This window comes from Barbus barbus, assembly GCF_936440315.1.
Source record: "Barbus barbus genome assembly, chromosome: 21".
Taxonomy (NCBI): domain Eukaryota; kingdom Metazoa; phylum Chordata; class Actinopteri; order Cypriniformes; family Cyprinidae; genus Barbus; species Barbus barbus.
The window spans coordinates 14396156-14418428 of NC_136749.1; the positions used below are offsets into that span (position 1 = coordinate 14396156).

The following is a 22273-nucleotide window of genomic DNA, read 5'->3' on the forward strand; positions in this document are numbered from 1 at the left end:
TAGAAACACAATTTAATTATAATTAACTACACATAAATCTGAAATTATATACAAAGTGTTGCACAAATAATTCATTCTGTGGGCCTTCGTATTGTTTTTTTTTTACATCTGACAAACATCTGTTATGTACATTAAATCATTAAGGAATTTACAATTCTTATTAAAAAAATCTACAAACCATAAAGAAAGAAACGAGGGTCCTTGTTGGTTCTGGAGGAATAATAATAATAACAAAACAAACATTAATAATAATATTTTATGTTCTTAATGATTTAGTTATTATAAAAGGCAATACTACTTGTTAATGTAATAAATAAAAATTATTTAAAAACCCAGGATGACAGTCAACAGACCGATTATAAAAAAGATTATCACAAGGAGGCACATTAGAAACAATAATTTCTGTTTTTTAATATTGTTTTAAAGGGTTAATGCACACTAATCTGTTTTTGTTAATGCCTAGAGGTTGTTGCATGATAACAGTTGTTTTGATAACAGTAATTACAATAGAATATTATATATTCTATTCATGTCATAATGGAATATTACGTCGTCTGCAAATGGAAATACTAAACAGGATAATTTAAGAAAAACACCATCTCATTAGATATTTGCCATTGACATTAGTTGACACACACACACACACCTTTTACTGTTGTCCTTTACGCATTCACACACAATACATCTTTTAACCATATATACATGCTTTTTTATGTATGTGACTGCAAACAAATTTCCCTTTTTAAAAACAGAAACAGACCAACAATTCCCATACATACTGTGCAAGACAATATTTCCGTTCTCATTGGCAGTAACAATAATAATGTTGACAGTGCAGTGATCGTACCAACAACTACAAACGGAGACAATCACACAAAGAAGATAAACCAGAAATTTCAGGAATAGACTTGAGATATGAGCTGGGTACCCACTGAAACAGCAACAGTCTTCAAGGAAGCTTTTGGGAGGAAGATCAGGATTACAAAAAAAAATACAAAAGTCTGTTTTCTTCAATTTTGTCCATTTAAATCCACTTGCTCCTTCATACAAATAAAAAGGTATAGAGTAAGAAAAGTCATTCTATATCCACAGCTCTGTGTGGATCTCGTCAATTACAAAAGTTTTCTCTGACCTCCAAAGTTTCATGGGATTCCTCATGAGTTTAGGTGTTCCACCTGTATGGCAGAAGCCTCAACAGTGATGCAGAGGTCTTTGTGAGGGGAGATGTCAGACACACTGACAGTTTTATACCGCACATCTGCAGAAGGTATTGGTTTGTATTGGTTCAAGTCGAATATGCACGGCGCACCGACCGGCTGGATGAAGGCATTGTTCCTCTCGGCTTGGCTTTGCCTGTCTCCATCCGAGCTACTTCCTCCTGCGTGACCAGGGCCGTGATTCTGTTGGTTTGATCCGGGTGGAAACAGAAGCATATCTGGGGCGTGTTTTCGCATGTGCTTCATCAGATATGTTTCCTATAGACAGAAAGAGATACATATTAGGTTCATTTTGAAAAAGAATTGGGAATGCTGCTCATTTATGGTGAGAGATTGGGCGCTGAGTTTGAGTTTGTACCGAGGTATATGTGCGGTTGCATAAACCACAGGAGTAGAGTTTGTCGTGCTTGACTGTGTGAGAGGACAGATGAACCTCCAGGCTGGCTGCGTCTACATAACCACGGTTACAGTGGTGACACTTATACGGCTTGTCCTTGTTGTGCTGACGCCGATGAGACTGTAAAAGATTGAGAGAAAAATATTAAAAAGTGACAATTCACCCCAAAAAATCATTATTTACTCACACCATGTTGCTCCAAACCTGTCCAAATAAGAGCTGCTTGTTTGCAAACAATGAAAGTGGAAGGGAAGCAAGGGTTGTCAAGCTCCAAACAGCATCATAGAACAACCCGGGAACGACTTGGGTGCTTGTTTTAAGTGTTTTGAAGGTGTACAATAGAACAGGCAAAAATGTATGTTACTATTCACTGAAAATATGTTGCTTGACTGCTGGAGCAGGGTTCTGACAAATTCACGAATTGAAGAAGAATTAGAGAATAATTGAAGAATTGGCTCCCTTTCAATTCATGAATGTGAATATAAATTGAATTGGCCACATCCCACGGGGAGTAAAACTGGAATCTGAATCGGAATGACAGAAAGATCTTTCTATTCATCTATATATACTACTGTTCAAAAGTTTTCATCTGCAAGATGACAGAAGTCACTTATGCTCACCAAGGCTCCATCTATTGGTTAAAAAAAAGGTAAAAACAGTAATATTGTGAAATATTTTTGTAATTAAAAATCTCTGTTTTCTAATGCAATTTATTCCTGTGATGGCAAAACTGTATTTTCAGCAGATATTACTCCAGTTATCAGAGACACATGATCCTTTGGTGCTCCAGAAACCTTTCTTATTAAATATCAATGTTAAAAACAGCTGTGATGATTATTTTTGGAGAAACCATGATACATTTTTTTCAGGATTCTTTGATTAATAGAAAGTTCAAAACAACAGCATTTATTTGAAACCGAAATCTTTTGCAACATTATAAACGTCTTTACTGCCTCTTTGGATCAAATTATTGTTTTTGCTGAATAAAAGTATCATTTATTTCAAGAAAAATGGACCCCAAACTTTTGAACTGTAGTATAAATCTACATATATCTGTAAGACCAAACCTAAAAGGATTTTAAAACATTTTTCAAAACTTTCAAACAAGGCTTTGTCGAACCAACATTCAAAGTTTGAAATACAGTCTAAAGAACTTGCCTTTTCTAACCTAGGTGAAAAATAAATTTCTTTAAATTTCACTCATTTGAATTTTACTTTCTTGTATAGAAATTGAAATAGCAATTCTGCACCCTGAAGTTAAAATTGAATTCTACTTCAAGAACTGAATTGGAAAACAAAGGGCATTCTAAATTTAACTCTGAACTGCGCACATCCTTTACTCAGTCACCATTTACTTTCACTTCGTGGAAAGGACCAAACAGGTTCTGAAAGACATTTTCCCTGAAAGAAATACTTTAAATATTCTAAAAAGTAACACTTAAGAACTTGACATAATATATTTAGATAAAGAAACGGAGTATGTCACCTGTAGGTTAGAAAGCTGAGTGAAAGACTTCTCACATCCAGGATGTGAACATTTGTATGGCCTGTCTCCTGTGTGGATCCTGAACAGGCACAAAATGATAAGAGAAGAAATTAATGGAAAACTCAACTGAATAATAAATGCAAACACAAATTATAAATAAAAGAACAGAAAATATAAATGAAAAAAACACAACTGAAAAGAAAACACATCCTGTGTGGTACCTGTGGTGTTGCTGTAAGTGGCTGAGCTGTCTGAAGGTCTTCTGGCAGAAGTTACAGGTGTAAGGTTTGGCTCCTGTGTGTATTCGTACATGCTGAGCAAGGTAGCTTGTGTTGGAAAATGATTTCGTGCAGTGAGGACACTTGTGAGGTTTGGATTCTGTGTGATTTCTGAAAAGAAGGAAAGACCAACATGCTTACCCAGGGGCTCATTCAATAATTTACACACACTACACAAATATTTGACATGACAATATTCTTCATTTCTACACTCACTCAGCTGACCTTTCTTAGGTGGTCCCTGTCAGTACTGCCAACAATTGTTAAAAGTGTGCAGTGTATTTCAAAGACGTTTGAAAGTGGTGTGGTAGGTGTTTGAATGAGGTTAGAGAAAGGGCAGATCCATTTCTCAAGAAAACATTTGCACTAAATCCTCACAGGAACTCTGTGAGCAGCATAGCCCAATCCCACCTTCAAGTGTGATCAGGAGTGGACAAAACCTTTATGTGACCTCTATTTCAGAGCGGGGCAGAACCTCATAAAACTTCTACACAGTTATGGGACGATAATGTAGAGTCAAAAAGAACTGGGCTTTCACTGACAGCTGCAATTTTAGTTCAATCTTTCAGTCGGTGTGTGTTAAAGCTCCACAGTGCGGTGTAAAAGTTGAAGTAGTCTGCAGTAATAAAAAGTGTGCCAGAGGAGAAATAAATTAAACAGAGAAAGAAATGAAAGGGAAATAGAAAAAAACTACATAAAATTACATTTCTTTCATTCTTTGAAACCTGAGAACTTTTAATGACAAGTTTTAGTTTCTTCTAACAATTTTTCCTCCATCAGTGAGACATATTTAATGTGTAATCTGCCCAATACACATGGTGACATGAGCTGCACCATTATAAAGACTGTGGTATATAATTACACAGTCCATTACACAGAAACTTACATATAAGCAAACTATCAGCAGAATATGTTGCTATAGCAACAAGCAAGAGAGGATGAGGCCCTGTTGTCAACCTTTCCAACGTGACCGCAGAATGTCTCAGAGGGCGGACACCCAGAACACGTGTTTGCGTTCAAAAACTGCTAGATGGAGCGCAACGAAAAGCAAAATGCAGAGGTCACAAGAAGCACTTTAACCACGCAGGCTTTTTGTCGGTTATTCATAAAGTAAGTGGGCTGAAAACACTGTCAGCTACCGCTTTGGAAATGGGGAAAAAAAGAAAGAAATGATCTCCCTGACACTAGCATTAGGCCTTTATGAAAATAATGCCACAGAGAAACATTTCCAAGTTAGATTTGTCAAGCACTTTTTACATTACATACATATTCCAAATCAACGTGTTACATTATTATCATTATTAATGTGTTAAACATATGTAGTAAATTATTTTAAGTTAACAATGTTAACTTTGACAGCCCTAAAAATAAATTGTTAAATAAATCTTTTCTCTCCAATTTTTCTGCACACTCACTTGTGGCCCTGAAAAGCTCTGGAAAGAACTGCATTTATTTAGCGCAGAATGTCCTTATGAGCACATCAAACTGGCGTCTTTTCAGATGCACACTCCAGCTTTGCCTCAGCGCTAGGCGTGAGTCAAACGAGCACGGATAATGTACAGGTGAGGAGGAGCTTCGGTAAAACAGTGAACTACGGTCACATGAGATGTTGTCAGGCCATATGTCAGTAAAAAGGAAGTTTCCTGTCCTGTCAGCCATTATACTGTGCACGTAGGCTGTATGATTTCATATTAAGGCATAAATGAAACTACAAGCATGCGTGTCAGATCCACATCTCATTCAGCAGTGGCAGCTCTTAAAGTAATAGCAGCCAAATAACCTAATAACCCAGCTGCTGTGGTGTCTGTTAACCAAAGAACAAAAAAAACTTTTTATTTATCTATATATTGAATTTAGTGTTTGATAACTTAATTTCCTACTTGCTGAAGGGCACAGGTAAATATGACACTTATTCTATTGGGTTTATGTGAAGATTGTTTTAAGTTCCCTTAAATTAGAAGTTGTTATTTTTTTAAAGTCTAATAAATGTTAAGACTGATAGCTCTCAATTAAACTGTAATAGTGAATGGCTATAGTCACTGGTTAAATATTAGGAAAAAAAGAACAATTTCATAAGAGACATCAGTAGAATTGCTATCAGTGATTCCAGATTCCATTAAACAGATACTATAAATATATACTGTCTTTATGTTGTTTATAGATTAATTTGAAAATTGAATGTGAAATTATTGGAATATAAAAGTATATTTAAAAACTTTATTGTTAGGTGGGATTAATCACGATTAATTACAGAAAACATTTATTAGGTTTTTTTTTTTAATCGATTGACAGCACTAATTTAAAAATTATTGATTTAAATTTGTTTGTTTGTCTTATGGTACTGAACTCTAATCATAATTATAATGTCATATTTGAAAATAAATATCGACCAGAATTAGAATTTTAATACTGCTGCATCCATACACTGCACGATACTGGACAAAACTTTAGCAAATCTCAAAATTAATATGCATTATTTATATTATACATTATATTGTTGTGATGCTGCATAAGTATGTGACGCATTTATAACTAATGATCTGAGTGTTGTATTTTTTTTTTTAAGTATAAAGCTGTAATATCATTGATTATATATGAAAATGGATATCTTCTTATCAGGATCGGCCAGAATTGTAATATTGCTGCATCAATATGCTACGCAATACTGGACAAAAGTGAAGTGAAGCACCTGAAGCTCTTTTTAATGTGTTTGATGCAGTACGATATCAATGTGTATCATGCCACAAGGAAGTTTGAACTAAGGTCCATCACACACACTCTCCATCACCCGCCTGCTTTGCCACAGACACCCACACACAAACACACACACTCTTGAGGTGCGGTGCTGAATACCGTGTGTGTTGCTGTAAGTGACTGAGCTGTCTGAAAGCCTTCTGGCAGTAGGAGCAGGTGTAGGGCTTGGCACCGCTGTGGATGCGGATGTGCTGGGCCAGGTAGCTGGTGTTAGCGAAGGATTTGGAGCAGTGCGGACACTGGTGAGCTTTCACCTCCGTGTGCGACTTGGAGTGCAGCTGCATGTCTGATTTATTGCAGAACGTCAAACCACAAATCCGGCACCTACAGAAAGAAAAACACACACACACACACCAATGGGAGGACAGAGGGATGAGAGAAAAGGAAAAAATGGGAGAAGTCAAAGTACAAATGGAGACGGGACAAAGAGAAAAGGAAAGTTACAAGTTTGGTCCATCAATAGTGAAAGGAGAAACATGAGACATGACAAACAGGCAAGAACGAAACAACACAAGCAGGAAGGTGAGAGACGAAGAGGTCAATAGAGAATGATCCAGAAGGAAATCGTAGACTCTAGGCTCTAGAAAAGAAAAAAGAGAGGGAGAGGCCAGAAATGCAAGTGCAGATGGGCAATGAATGAGCAACAAAGAGGGTGACAGGAGTGTGTGTGTATGTGTGTAGTTTTGTGTAGCTGAGGCTGCACATGCTGCTGAAAAAGATAACACACTTTCTACTGATGCACAGCAGACAAACACGCAGATATGCTCATTGCGAAGCCTTGAAGTCAGGAGTGTGTGCGTGCGTGTATGTGTGTGTCGGCCGGGAGGGCCATGCATTGCTGCAGCATGAAAATGAAGTGGCTTAAGAATCCCTGCCTCTGTCTTCGCCTCGTCTAATAGATCGTAAGAACACACACTGAGTGCATGCTGAGCCAATGTCCTTATAGAAAGCCCTACCTGTATGTTTTTCCTCCCTCTTTCCCAGCATGCCCTTCTTCTGGAGATAGACGGTAAGGGTTGGCAGAATGATGCTGCAGAGAAAAGGAAAATCAGTCAAAAACAAATTGTTACTTATATTTATAATTATATAAGTAAAGATGGAAATTTATATTTATAAGGTTACAAAATATTTCTATTTCAAATAAATGCTTTTCTCCAAAGTGACCAACAAATGAGGACAAAAGAAGCACTCAAAACCAACAAAAGAGCAATAACATGTAAGTGCTATAACGCAGGATACATAGCAAGGTTTTATAATAATAAATAAAAAGAAAATAAGTAGATAGAATAGAAAAAGAACAGAGAACACTAGTTTTGTCTTTAAATAAATAAAAAGAAAAGTAGAATTGAAATAGATTAGAGAATGCTAGTGCTAGAGGGTCAATTTTTCTAGTCGAAAGAATAGAAAAAGAAGAATTTTTTATTGTGATTTATTCACAGGGTTAAAAGTTGATTAATTCACTGGAATAAATTACATTTTAAAGTATATTAAACTGTAATAGTATTTCACTATTGCTACTGTTTTGATCAACTAAATGCAGCCATACTTACATTAAAAAATAATCTTATCCCAAACTTTTGAACAGTTGCGTATCTGGGCTAATCACTTATTCAGACAATATCAATAAGGATTCCTCTATATACATGACTGTCATACCTGTCCTGAAAGACCCAAAATCAAGGGATCTGTCCCAGTAGGTGAGCCAACCAGTGGGAGTGGTTCTTTCTTCTTTCTGCCTCGTTTCGACGGTAACGGGAAGATAACCGGTGAGCAGGGCACGGAGTCATTTTTCTTGTCTGGTGGAGTCATGCAAGAGTAAAATGCTTTAATTATGTGTGCCAAGACTGATGAGACAATAAAGTGTATCTGTTCCTGTCTCAGGCATATTGCACACACAAAATTAGAGAGCAATACTGCCAAGCAACGCAGACAGAGATGTTTGTGAGCTCAGTTTGAACGGGGACCCATGAAGGCCGTTTGAAAAACCGGGTACAAGTTTTACTTGTACAATACAATAATGATGATGATAAACTCATCAAGCACCTTTTCTGCAGATCAAAGTCACTTCACAAGAAAGAAAAAAAACTGAAAGATATGGAGAAGCAAAAATATAAAACATAATTACTGTAAATATCAGGACACAATACTGCAAAAAAAAAAAAAAAAATGATTTCAGAGCGGGTTGTGCCAGGGCAAAAGATGAAAGTCCTGCTCTTCTTGTGAACACATTTGGCATAATTTTGATTGTACAATCAAAATGAAAAGAAGGAAATGCTAAAAAGTATTTATACAGCAATATTGTGGCAAAAATCATACAGTGTGCATGTTAATGTTTATGTGAAATAAGGTGCATTACCAGTCAGGACTGTTATCATGGTGGTGGATGGATGTCCAGGAATAAGGGACTGAGTAGATGACATTGGAGACACCAGAGTGACCAAACCCGCTAGAAAGAGTGAGGCAGTGATGGAAGATTTATGAAAGTGAAAGAAAGTGCAAATAAACTAACCAGAGAAACCCCTGTAATCATTAGCGATTAATAATAATCACACGTCTGATACCTGCCGTCATGATGCCGGTAGGTGGTACCGGCAACACTGTGATACTGTGTGAGGACTGAGACGGTTGTGCATGCTCCTGTTTTAGTGTCCTCGCTGTCGTTGTATCCATGGCACCCCCAGCAACCGTGGGATAATGGGCGGGGCCATGCGAGTAGGTGGGGCCTTTGTCCTGACCAAGCTGCTCTTTTACCTTATTGAGAAATACAGCATTCTCAATCTAAAAGACAAAAACATTTGGTTATTGGTTAAAAACAACAGAAAAAAAAGGTTTGGGTCTGTATAGCGTTTTTAATTTTTTTGTAAAAGAGGTCTTATATGTTCACTAAGGCTGCATTTATTTGATCAAAAATACCACTTAAAAAAATTTAAATTGTGAAATATTTTTACAATTTAAAACAACTTTTTTCTTTTTAAATATTTTAAACTGTAATTTGTTCAAGTGATGGCAAAGCTGAATTTTCAGCAGTCATTACTCCAGTCTTCTGTGTCACATGATATTTCAGAAATCATTCTAATACGCTGATTTGGTGCTCAATAAACATTTATTTTTATTATCAATATTGCAAACAGTTGTGCTGCTTCATTATGAAAATTATCTTATACTGTGATATATTTGTTTTCATATTGCATTGATAATAGAAACAGTACTTACTTGAAACTGAACAGAATTTTTTTTGTGTGAAAATGTAAGATTTTTTAAATTTATTATATATATATATATATATATTAATTTATTATATATATAATCTTACTGAACCTAAATTTTGTAAAATACAGTATAAAGCATGAAAATACATTAGGTTTGTAATATATTAACACAGGCCAGGCATAAAATTCAAAAGTAGACAGTTTAGAGTGTGCTTACCTGTCCCTGTACAGGGGACCAGAAATAGGAAGAATTAAAATGGGAATCCTCCATCACCCCTGACACAAAAAAGTAAACATTTTGATGAGCAACAACTGTGTACACACTATAACCTTTGACCTTTTAAAGTGAGAGGTAAAGGATAGGGACAGAGTTCCACATTATACATTTACATTTATTAAATTTATCTGTGGGGGATATAATTTGACAAAAGATTCAGAAAGAAAATAATAACAATAGTAAATGCACATTTTACTAATGAACACTTTCGATAACACAATTATATATGGAACTGGACAATTTGACTTATGCAGGGAATTTTATCCTGGAAGAGCGGGTGTCCATCGTGTTTATTTATGGTCAACACATCTGACAGAACCACCATCACTCGTGAGTCTCTCCTTTAAGGTTATATTGCTACAGATGGCGGGTTCATAGTAGCTCTTGCGTTTATCTGGGTGCAATTTATCATTTTGTTGCGTAAAAGAGAATGTGCTTCGCTTTATTCTTTATTAAAAACAATGCACTGTAAAATCATGTTTTTTGATTACATTAAAAATGTTCAAATATTTATTTAATAACCAATCCCATCTAAACATCTGAATATTATTGACAGGCTGCGGCGAATCTACTGAACGAAAGCAGACCTGCAGCCCCCAGCATGACGTGACCCGCGCGTTCACACTGCCTGCTAAAATAAAAAAGGAAAGAGGCAAAAAACGTTAGAAAAAAACAGAACAAGTGGGGAAAAAACGTCGACGCTGGGACCGAGGCGGTTTTACGCAGACTTCCGGCACATGAGTGTCGGCGATCGGGCGACAGCAGCGCCAGCGGCTCGCATCAACAGCCAAAAACAAGCTTCAAAGTGAAAAATAAAGACCGATTACCAGCTCCCAAGACTTTTAATTCGTCCGCCGGGGATATCCTCCGATCGGGGTAGTTTGCGAAGTCTTTCCGCACCCACCCGATTGAAGAATTTCAATGAGTTTTTTTTTCCTCCCTTGTGTTTTTTTTCTGTTTTTTTTCTTTTTTCTACACAACACTTCCTGCCGAGCGGCGAGAATGCCGCCCGTGCGTCCTGACGTCATTTCCGTCCAGTAAGGTCAAACATGTCCGGGAAAATAGTTTTAGGATGTTAATTATTCTCTTTAATGTATCAACACTTTTGATATTATTTTTTTTTTATTATAACTTTAACTTTTCGATTGAATATATTGTTAATATTTTTATTATTCTAGGCAAATGTTTTATTCAAAAGTGTACATTTTTGGGTAAGAACCCAGTACTGTCAGTTTTTCTGGTTGACTACAATTATTACTTTTTATATTTGATGGGCATGAAAAACTAAAAATCATTCAAAAGTCAAAAATTCCTTTCAATGATTAACCTTATTATAATTTCCCCCCTATGGTCTATGTTATTTATTTGTTTGTTTTTAATTAATTTATTGATTTTTATTTATTAATTTATTAATTTGTTTGTTTATTTATTTATATTTTTATTATCTTGTATTATTGTTTTGTATTTTGTCCTCTATTGTTTTTGAGGTTGTTGTGGTTATATGATTGTTGTTAAGTGTTTTGGCATTAATAATAATAATAAAAAAAGATCTTTAACTAAAATACACTATTTATCTTTTGAAAACAATGATTTAGACCTTGAATTGTTAGCGAAATTTCATATTGTTAAGAAAACATTTGCACACATACACAAGGTCCAGATTTTTCGTTTAGTTTTTCGCTTTAAGTTTAGTACTCTTTTCAATATTCTAGTCCTTTAGATGTATTTTTAAAAATATAGTTTTTTCACTACAAATGCATGTTTCCAAATTTAACCAAGAACCTGCGCCACCTGTGCATGGGAAATGTAACAAGGTTTCAGTAGCCAGGGAAATATGAGGGAATTTTAAAATTGTATGAAAATCTAATACAATTGCATGAAAAATGTATTGCAAGTGTCGAAATGGAATTTATATATCATAAAGTCGAATCAGTTAAGTTGCCATGGACATCTACGGCGTAATTTCTGTTTTTATTTATTTATTTGAATTTAGGCCTACGTGAACCTAAACATTTTACATTTCATTTGTACATTTTTGTTTATTATTATTACTGATTATGCTTTATTCATTACGTATGCAATGTGACACTTTAGTTACTGCTGTATTTCTATTTGTATTACACTGTCAAATATTAGAACTGAACCATTATATATATATATATATATATATATATATATATATATATATATATATATTAAAGTTTAATAGAAATTAAACCCCTCAAGTATTCAAAAATAAGTTTCCTTGTTTAAATATCTTAATTACATGTGTCGCTGTCGCTTCTCAGAGATAAGAAATGTAATTTATATGAATAATGTTTACATTAGGAGCATGCAAATAAAGGAGAGCGTTCTCCTAAATCCACGCGATGTCGCCAGAGAGATTCAGACCTGTTTCCTTCAGATCAGGCCACTTTCTTACAGCCGTTGATTTCCGGCTGATGAGGTTTGCGTACACGTCTACTACAGCATCTGTGAGCGTAGTCTGGAGTAGAGCAACAACAAATCCGCGAACCCTTGTCTACAGTATCAGCCGTGGATTCACTTCATATAAAAACATCGATGAAAGCATGCACGTCTAACAAAGAGCTTAGTGACTACACGTTCACACTGAAGTCAGATGGGGGAGGTGAGGAAACTCCAAAAGAAGTTAAGGCAAATTGAAAACTTGGAGATCAAAATTTCCCTCACTCCCGAGGAAAAAATAAAGGTACAGCATTATCATGCTCTTATATTCACTCACATGAAACGTTTGTGTTACTTCTGCACATGCACAGTGAATATTAAGTAGAGAGCATGCATGTTCAGTTCAGATCACACACAGAAAGATCACTCAGGAATGATTCACTGAATAGAAACACGTCATTTTCAGGATGACTAATGTATTCAGTTAAACCATAATTTCAATTTTGTCTTTTATGATTATCACATATCTTTGTAGGTCTCAAAGAAGGCGGAGCTTCGCTCCAGATTGGCTGAGCTTCTGCTGCAGCATTCTGGCCCCCAGCAAATTCAAGGGATTGTGGGAAAGGAGGAGGATAAAATGAAAAGACAAGTGTAAGAATGAGCGACTAGGTAGGGAAGGAGAGAGAGCGAGACGGCCTGGGTGCGTGAGATTAAACTCTAGACCTCTGCCCATGGCTAGTCTTCCGCTCTCTAGCATCTAGGCAGTATTGATTCATCATATTTCTTTAAAAACTCTATCCTTGAACTCCCACTCCGAGGCTTTCTGTCTCACACATTGCTATTTAATAATATACTTGTTACAACAAAGGTATAACAAGACAAGCAGCATTTATTTAACACCTATGGACTGTCGTGAGAATAATTCACAGTGATATTTTTGTGCTTGTTGATGTTTATTTTTCATGATAGCGAGGAGGTCACAGAGCAACTTGTTGCTGCCTGTCGTCCTGCGCTGAAGATTGCTCGAGAGGAGAGACGAGAGAATGAAAGAAGCGATGGAAGCCAGACAGATGGCAGAGGAGAAACGCATCTCCCCGTCAGCCCCAGTGCAGAAGAACAAGAAGGTCAAATTAGTGCACTAATCACACACACGATTACAGTTACTCGCACAGATGTTGATTACAAGCCTGCTTGTCTTTCACAGGAAGTTCTGCCTTATGGCTGTCTCATGCGATGATATAACAGATGGTTAGTTTATCAGCATTCATGGGAGAGAAAAAAAACACGACCTCAGTTTATATGAAACCGTTTGTTTGTCTTCATACGTTGCAGATGCCGAGTTCAAATCTTGCAAACAGACTTGGGAAAAGGCCAAGTTTCGTCTCAGAACTCTGGAGGGTCATAGTGACATCATCACCTGTGCGGTCGCCGTCGACAATCTTGTGATTTCTGGCAGGTACCGGAAAAAGTAAACAGTTTATGTCTCTAACTGACTGTGAAATTGCTGACGTAGCCGTTAACACCTCTCTCTCTTCTTTGCTCTTCACCTACTGTTTCTACCAATTTAAGTCGAGATACAACAGTTAAAGTGTGGCACGTTCCCACGGCAACGGAGCAGCGCAATTTGGGAGGTCACAGCGGTGGAGTCACCTGTCTCAGTGCACCACCTCCAGAGTACTGCAGGAGATTGGGTACACACACACAGACTCACACACTCTCACAAGCCCGGGAAAGTAAAGAATAATTGATCATGTTGATGGGGCCAGCCGGCTGATACAGATGTACCCGCGATTGTTCACTCATCCTTTATGCTTTCTCTTTTCTCTCACCTCTTTTGTTCCAGTTATGCCCTCCTTCCCATCTGTCCCTTTTGCTCTCCATCACTCCTTGTCTTGCTGTTTTGACAGTGCATTTGTTCTTCACATCCTTTGTCCTTCGTTCTCAATTTTCTCGTGTCCTGCAGACATTCTTTTTTTCTTGTTCTCTATCTTCAACTTTCATTTTCTTGATCTGTTTTTTCACAGCACGTGTATTCGACTTGGCTGACAAGGAAAGATTTGTACTAAGTGGTTCCACAGACTGTTGTGTGAGAATTTGGGCTTTGAGCTCGGGTGAGTCTTTCTTTCACACACACACACAAATGTGTGGCCTCAGCAATCATTTTCAAATGAAGGTTTTGCAGCTTAAGAATTATGAATGTCCTTTAAATTATAAGGTAGAACGGTTGAATACTAATTTGATTATTAGGAGGAATGCAAATACAAAACTATTTAATATATCAGACTTGAAATGAATTTTCGTCTGAAGTTCTGTAATGTAATAGATCATAGCATAACCATTTTTAACATTGATAATAATATGAGATGTTTCTTGAGCACCAAATCAGCATATTAGAATGATTTCATTTTAAAATATATAAAAAAATCGAAAACAGTTATTTTAAATTGTGATATTTCATAGTATTCATGTTTTACTGTACCTTTGATTAAAAATAAATGCAGTCTTGGTGAGCAAAAAACACTTCTTTCAAAAAACATTAAAAAAAAATCTTTACATTTGTATGATAGGTTATTATAAATATATGCTTATTTTTGTGGTCCATTTCACAGACTGGTACAGACAAATACATCACGACTATGAATTTGTAATATAATCATATTTGTTATTATAGTCATTACTAAAACTGTGTGGTTATAGTGTGTTACATATTTGTTATATACAAAGTGAATATTTTATTTTCATGAATTATTTGAATCTTCTGTGTGGTGTGGTGTTTGATGTAGAATGATGAATCTGTTCTGTGTATTAAGCCCTAAACACACTGCACGACTTTTGGCTGTCCCAGACGAAAGATTGGCATTGTGAAACAATCGTGTCGAATCAGAAATCACCCAATCGCGGGACAGCCGAAAATCGTGCAGTGTGTTTCGGGCTTTAGGAAATAAAAAAAAGCATAACTAGTCAAAATGAATGCTGTACTCGTATATCTTTTGCTGCAAAATTAATTATGCTAATTAAATCCATCTGTTGTGACTGTGCTGAATGCCTTTACATGGCAGTTCAGTAAATTTCACCTTCTCTCATTTTAAATCAAATTCCAATTCAATATCCTGAGATGTGTGAGCAATGTGACTGAAATTCACAAAGGATGCCAATTTGCAAAATTCAGAATTTTGCCAAACCCTGTTTAAAATGTAGTGTAGCATTAGAAATGTATCGTAAAATTAAAAGTATGCATTTTAAACTATTTTTAAAATGGAAAAGGTAAAGGATGGAGAGTGTACAGTAGATGTGCTGTTGTTCTGAGTGTTGTGACGAGTTGGCTGCCTCACCCTTATTATCAGCACCACCCCGTCCCGTATTCGCCCTTCACCAGGCTCACGACGGGAGTGGTTGTGTGAGAGAGGAGGGGCGCTGAAACAGCCAGACCGCCGGGCTCCGCCCCTTACCTGGACCCTTCCTTTCAGAACACTGCCCTCCTTCACAAACCCCGCAGCACGACGAGGACACCAGATCCCCTGTTTATTTTTGGACACTTTAACCCCTTTTGGACACTTTATTTTATTATTTTGTTTAATAAAAGCCTCTCCGAGGCCTGACGCCACACGCACTGTATCTGTTGTTTGCTCTTCCCGCCACAGGGTCCATTATCTGAATCTCATTCATTATATAACTGGTGGAGAGGGTACTACTCAGTCTTTTTTTGGACATCACAGCTTTTTTCGTCCCCTGCCGATGAGGGTGAATTAAAGTCAAGTGTGTTTGCATCACATGTTGTTATTCTTGCAGGTCAGTGCGTCAAATCCATCTACACATTCAATGCAGTCTCAAGCCTGTGCTTCATTCCTGAAGGAGAGGGCTTCATTGTTACAGGTTCAGGTAGGTATCCATGTGTGTGAGAGTGAGGTTGAGTTGACCATGCCTTGCATCAGTCTCCACATATCAGGTGCGTCTGAGGCTCAGTGTTATTGATCTTACACTAGATGCTGGGAAGCTGCAGGTGTGGAGCTGGAGCTCGCTGGATAACTGTCAGTCAGAGAACGCACACCTGGACGCAGTCACCACACTACAGGTGGGCGAGTGCCATGGCAACAGAACTGTGCTGGCATCTAGAACTTTCCGAGTCTGCCCTTTAGTGCAGCACATGTTTCAAAAAAAAAAGAAAGATTGTGCCCCTGCTCATAGCTGAAGTGTAGAGGAATCCCTTGAGAGCGGTTTTCTCCTCGAGATCTTTAAACACAGTCTAAAGTTCACAGAGATGTACAAGCTATTAAATGCCAACATTTAAACATTTTTCTAATGCAATCTCTCTCTTTTTATTTAATGATTAATGAATTGTATGAAATGAAACTGGGCAGAGCAATATAATATAAAGAAATCAACAGATACGGAATAGAAGTAAATAAATCATGTAGCAATTGAGATAAGAAACAGAAAACTGTAGCATCAAACAGCGGTGACTCTCTTTGCATATTTAATACTGTTAGTTGGCACGAGTTGTCATGGAAACACAGTGGCATTTACCCTTTGTTCTCTTCACAGTCCCAGGGTCCTCTGCTGTTCAGTGGCTCTGCAGAGGGATGCGTGTGTGTGTGGGAGGTGTCGGATGAATGGAGGGAACCCCTCCGCAGGTTGCACATCTGCGGGCCAGAAGTCACAGGGTGTGGTGGGGATGACGGGGTGAACGGGAGGCTGATCCTGAGCCCCCGCGGTGACCGTGTGTTCCTTTCGTGTGGAAAGGCCAGCATACGAATCCTAAATTGGAGAACAGGTAATATATTCTAACCTAAGTTTAATATTAATATGAATTAGGATTAAATTGATTAATTTAATAATTAGTTAATGAACATGCTTTGTCATTATGGTGTACAGAGTGTAGATTGATATGGAAAAAAAATTAACATAAGGCTGCAACATAACAAAATGGGAAAAAAAATGAAGGGGTTTGAATACTTTCGCAAGCCACTATGTATATGTGTATATATATATATATATATATATATATATATTAGTTTTGAGATTTATGCTTTTTTTCAAGATGCTTAAAAGTGCAAACTAACAGCATTTTTTTACAATATATTTTTTTTGTAACAATGTCAAAGCCTTACTGTCACTTTTGGTCAATTTAATGCATCCTTGCAGAATCAAAGTGTTAATGACTGACTAAACTCTTAAACAGTAATAATTATATGTAATATTAACATTATGTATATTTAAATATATTTGCTTGAATTTACAATAAAATAAATCACTGTTAATCTCATATAACAAATATTTGATAAAAGCAGCCCACAAATTAGAAAAACTAGAAAAAGATATTACAGAAAAATTTGCAGATGAATAGGCCCACTGTTTTTTTTTTTTAACTTATTCACACCAAATAAACATGTTAAATCAGCATAATCCTATGATCTGTCATCACCACCAATATTTAGTCAACATCTTATTATATAAAGCACCTCTCATATGCAGGATTCTGTCGCAATAAATATTTTACAACCCCCATTGGACCTTCATTTGTTCTTTGACTTAGGGCTATTTAACAGATTTATTAATGGAATACATCTTGACTGAGTCTGTTCGCTCTGAGCTGCTAATATAATCTGTGTTAAAGTCCCAGTGGCTCAGAGAACACAGACAGGAGAGGGGGCTGTTTGCCCCAGGGCAGAGGAAAATGTTAAAAAAAACATCCGCCACTTTCTCATTTTAATCCCGTTTTCTCACAGGATATTTGTGCTAAAGGCCATTATCAAAAAACCTGTAAACAATTACATCAGATAAATCTGATTACTGGTAGGAGCACACCATGATGTGACACTAATCGAGAGCTCTGAGATTCATAATGACCCCAGTTCATCAAACAACTCGTAGCTGGAGCTCTCAAAGAATTAATGAGCTTTTTACAGACAACAAATCATTGGTATTAATGGCATAAAACACACAGCAAAGTCGGCAGCTATTGAAAGAGTAGGAACGGAGTCTATAAATAGACAGATTATGCGTTCAATTACTTTTTGTTTATGGTTTATTTGCATTTCAGTGGATAAATGTTAGAAAGTTTCCCTAATGATGCATGTTTGCTCTCTCCAATCATGTGCAGGCGTGATGACCAGACTAACCAATCACAGTAGCACTGCTGGTGTCACAGATTGCGTCAATCAAATACCTGGCCTTTTGATTGGCTCTTGTTTTGACATCACTAATGGAGAGAGCACAATTAACTGTGAGTGAATTTAACATCAATTTTATTTTAACACCTTTGAAAATTGTGAGTTGTATAATCACCTCTTTCTTTTTCTTTCTCTCACACTCTTTCAGTGTTCTCGCTTCCCCAGTGCAAATACCTGGTTTCACTCACTTCTTCAGATCTTCCCAGGATTCTTTGTTTTGCTGCGTGGCTAACAGCAAGTGGGGACCATCGGTGGGTCACAGGGGGTCGTAACCTCATTGTTTGGGAGCAGCTTCCTGGAAGTTTTAAAAAGAGGTGTGTCTTTTTTTTCCACCAGATATAGAGTTCAAATTCATTTTCTCTTAGAGATGAACTTCACTAGTCCTACTGCCCATTACTTATCCCTTCACAACCTCCTTTATATAATGGATTACTGTATATATCAATTCGTAGATATTCGCTGACACATAGTTACTAATATGAGACACTCTGCTCAATGTTTCATTTAGTCAGTATATCAATATGTACATCAGTAATGAGATACTGGCTGGAATATAGTATCTTTGGGATACTTATTAATGAGAAGTCTACAGGAATGCTCCGGGCACAGTTTAATTGACAATGAGAACCATAGCTCACATCGAGTGCTGGATGCCTAGCCGATGATCACTTTGTGTAAAAAATATTGATTTCTTTATAACTACAATTCTGTCTGGAGCAGCTGGTGGGTTACAGGAAAAACAATGCTGAATGCAAATAGTCAAATACAACTAGCTATATATTTCTGCATATTTAGATTTGTGAAAAAGACTCAGGTTTCTAAAGGGGAGGGAAAACGCTTCCCATTTCGTTTGTTGTTGCTGTCAAAGACTTTGCATCCTGTATTTTGGAGCTTAATCTGTCATTTGGAAGCCATCCAAATTAGGCAGATGCCAACATTTCATAGTGATATTAATATCAATGTTTAATTTCAATGACATCTTTTGCTGTTGGTTTCTGGGCTCAACTGGTATCCCAGCCTTGTCAGGTTGGTCTGTTCACAGGTTTTACAGTAGTTTTGGGCACTTTTCAGCTGGGCAGGCTGGAAGACCAGATTAAATAATCTACAACCAGTTTAGACTGGTTTAATTGGGGTTTTCTGCAGAGCAGTAAACAGTTTTGGTGCTGTGTTGGGCCACCACTCGATATCTAATGTAAAAACCAAAACCAGAGACTTTGCATTTAATGTTTTGGCACTTGTAACCTATCCAAATAAGAAGGAGGCCAACATTTTATGTCAATATTTATAATACTGTTTAATTTCAAGGACATTCAAGGACATTTGACTTCTCAACAATAAAGCAGACTTGACTTGACTTGACATTTGTGTTTACGTTTGTACACACTACTGTAAAAAATGTCTTAAACCAGCCTAACCTAGTTTGTCGGTCTTAGCTGCTCTCCCAGACTGGTCAGGCTTGACTGATCAGGCTGGCATTTGGAGTGATTTTAACCACTTTCAAGCTGGTTGCCCAGCAAAACCAGCGAAACACCATCTTGGAGAGATGGGAGATCAAATTTAACCAACTAAAATTATACTGGTTTAAGCAGGTTTTTTCAGCAGAACATTTAAACAATTTTGGTGCTTTGTTGGGTCACCAGGAGTAACTGCTGAACAACTAAAGGTGTAGTCAGGGCCATCCTTAGGGTGGTGCAACTGGTGTGGCCTCACCGGGCCCTGCGGTGAATGGACTGAGGGGGACACCCCCAAAATGCAATTGTGAATGGACCGACGAGGACCCGGAATGCGATTGCGAACGAACCAAAGAGGAACCTGGAATGCGATCACAAACCAACTGACAGGGACAAACGTGAATGCAAACAAACCTGGGGCCTCATTTATAGCATGCGTATGCACAGATTTGATCTTAGAGTATGCGTACGCTTAAATCCACGCCAACGCACATATTTATAAAAACTGTCCTTGACGTGGAAAAGTGCTTAGCGTCACGTCAGGGTCTGTGCAGACGTACGCACTTTTTATTGTATTACAGTTTTTTTTTTTAAATGTAAGCTGTTCTTGCAGCTCGCTGTTCTAAATTATGATGATTGGTGATATTATTTATGTTATATGTTAATGACATTAATTAGGAGTCGTTTACAAAGCAGAGAGCTAACACCGTTCAATTGAGCGCAAGTTTAAGATCATTTGCGATTCATAGATTTCACATCTGAAAGAGAGACATACGCGCGATTTCTGTTCGTAAATTCATTCTATGAATCGTATGATCGTAAGATCAAATTTAGGATGGTTTCTGCACAACATTTTATAAATGAGGCCCCTGGAGTGGGACCTGGAAAGTGATCACAAATGAACCGAGCGGGATCTGGAATGCAATCACAAATAAACCAAGTGGGACAAACGCAATCGTGAACGAACCAAGTTGTACAAACAAGATCGCAAATAAACCGAATGGGACAAATGCTATCGCGAATAGAAAGAGGCGGACTTGGAACGCTATCTAAACAAACCGAATGGGACAAACAGGATGCTGAATGAACCAAGGGGGACCTAGAACATGATCGCAAAAACCTAATGGGACAAACATGATCACAAATGAAACGAGGGGACGAGGAACACAATCCAAATGAACCGAGTGGGACAAACCTGATTGCAAATGAACCGAGGGGGACCTGGAACACAATCACGAATAAACCAAATGGGACGAACGCTATCACGAACAGACCGTGGGGAACCTCCACCGAACTGAAAAGCGATTGTGTGGGACAAACGCAATCATGAGAAGACCGAGGGGGACAAATGCGATCGCAAACAAATGGAGTGGGACAAACGTGATAGCTAATGAACCGAGGGGTAACTGGAACGGGACAACCGAGTGGGACAAATACGATCGTGAACAGACCGAGGGGGGAACCCCCCAAAGTCCCCCCCCCCCCCCCCCGCACCTCCCCCAACCTGGAACACGACCATGAAAGGACTGATGGGAGGACCCGCTCCCTCTCTCGCACTGGGCCCCGTGCCAGCTTGGACGGCCCTGAGTGCAGTCACACTTAACATAGTTTGGCAAACTTTTGTACAATATATCCTATATATTCATGTTTCGCTACAATATTGAAAATAGACAATAGACCCTTTCATTGAAATGTTGCTAATGTGACACCTTAAGCCAGATATGAAGAAGAGTTTTAAGTTGATCTGCTTCTGCCTAACTCTTAATGATATATTTGCTACTTCAAAAGCAGTTTGTATAATGAAGTCATTCCAATCCCATTGACAGCGCACTGTTGTCAGCAGGGCAGCTTTGCTTTTTGCTTCAGGCTGAGTTAAACATCCTTCTGTCCTTGTAAACAGTGTGACCCAAGTGGCCTGCATTGACGGTCTTCTGTTGTTTTTCCTCTAGAGGCGATGTCACAGTGAGACGAGACAGCCGATTGGTAGATTGTCTTCTGGAATCCGACAGAGACTCAGAAGACGAACAAAGCGAGGGTAAGAGAGAAAGCCAAAGAAGGATGTTTTTAACCTATGTTGAAAAATTCCAGTCCAAAGAAAATTTGCAGTAATTTAATTGTAAAAGCACCTTTTCACACACTTTATGGACTTTATTTTGCAATGTTTTCCAATAAATGAGTTAACGGCATTTAAAAAGTGATGCTATAAAATATTTAATTCACTATGACAGCCTTTACGAAAATATATATATATTTTTTCCTCCAGTGGACGATGATGAAGATTCCATACCCCAGGATGCATCTGTAACAGAGGAACCTGCAAGTTCTTCATGGCTGCGTTGTGTTCTTCAGTGAGCGAGAGGAGGGGTAAATGAAAAAAAGAGAGAGCGAGGAGAAGGAGATTGAAGGAGGGTTAAAAAGAACAAACTGGAAAGGAAGACAAAGCAAAGGCAAGGTCAAGGAGCGATGATGAAGTGCAAGAAATCACACGAAGGGACTGAAGTGGAACAGATTGACTGACTAGCAGAAGGGAAGAAACAGAAGGAGGAGAGAAACAACCAACTGTTTTCTATGTAAACCTTGATCCAATAAAACCTACTATGTTATGTCTGTGTACGTGTGAGAGTATTT

The 22273-nt window shown here is 37.7% G+C and overlaps 2 protein-coding genes across 6 annotated transcripts; one reads left to right on the forward strand and one right to left on the reverse strand.

The window, feature by feature from the left end:
• Position 1: 1 nt before the first annotated feature.
• znf384b (zinc finger protein 384 b) lies at positions 2-10631 on the reverse strand. 5 transcript variants are annotated; one of them, XM_079444240.1, is made up of 12 exons: positions 10446-10631; positions 9559-9617; positions 8694-8910; positions 8489-8578; positions 7789-7928; positions 7089-7162; positions 6232-6456; positions 3322-3489; positions 3101-3179; positions 1576-1734; positions 1133-1475; positions 389-1040 (listed from the first exon to the last, which is right to left on the reverse strand). In XM_079444240.1, the coding sequence occupies exons 2-11, from the start codon at positions 9610-9612 to the stop codon at positions 1155-1157; spliced, it is 1527 nt and encodes a 508-aa protein (XP_079300366.1). In that variant the 5' UTR covers positions 9613-9617; positions 10446-10631; the 3' UTR covers positions 389-1040; positions 1133-1154. The 5 variants fall into 5 exon arrangements, with proteins under 5 accessions (XP_079300367.1, XP_079300364.1, XP_079300365.1 ...); XM_079444238.1 differs by having other exon boundaries at positions 388-1475; XM_079444242.1 differs by lacking the exon at positions 6232-6456.
• A 1389-nt stretch (positions 10632-12020) lies between these two features.
• On the forward strand, positions 12021-22257 carry LOC306887552 (uncharacterized protein). The gene is made up of 13 exons (XM_079445382.1): positions 12021-12328; positions 12560-12675; positions 12994-13148; positions 13357-13480; positions 13594-13715; positions 14049-14135; positions 15814-15903; positions 16008-16096; positions 16567-16795; positions 18125-18247; positions 18343-18508; positions 21595-21680; positions 21909-22257. The coding sequence occupies exons 1-13, from the start codon at positions 12239-12241 to the stop codon at positions 21995-21997; spliced, it is 1566 nt and encodes a 521-aa protein (XP_079301508.1). The 5' UTR covers positions 12021-12238; the 3' UTR covers positions 21998-22257.
• Positions 22258-22273: the final 16 nt, after the last annotated feature.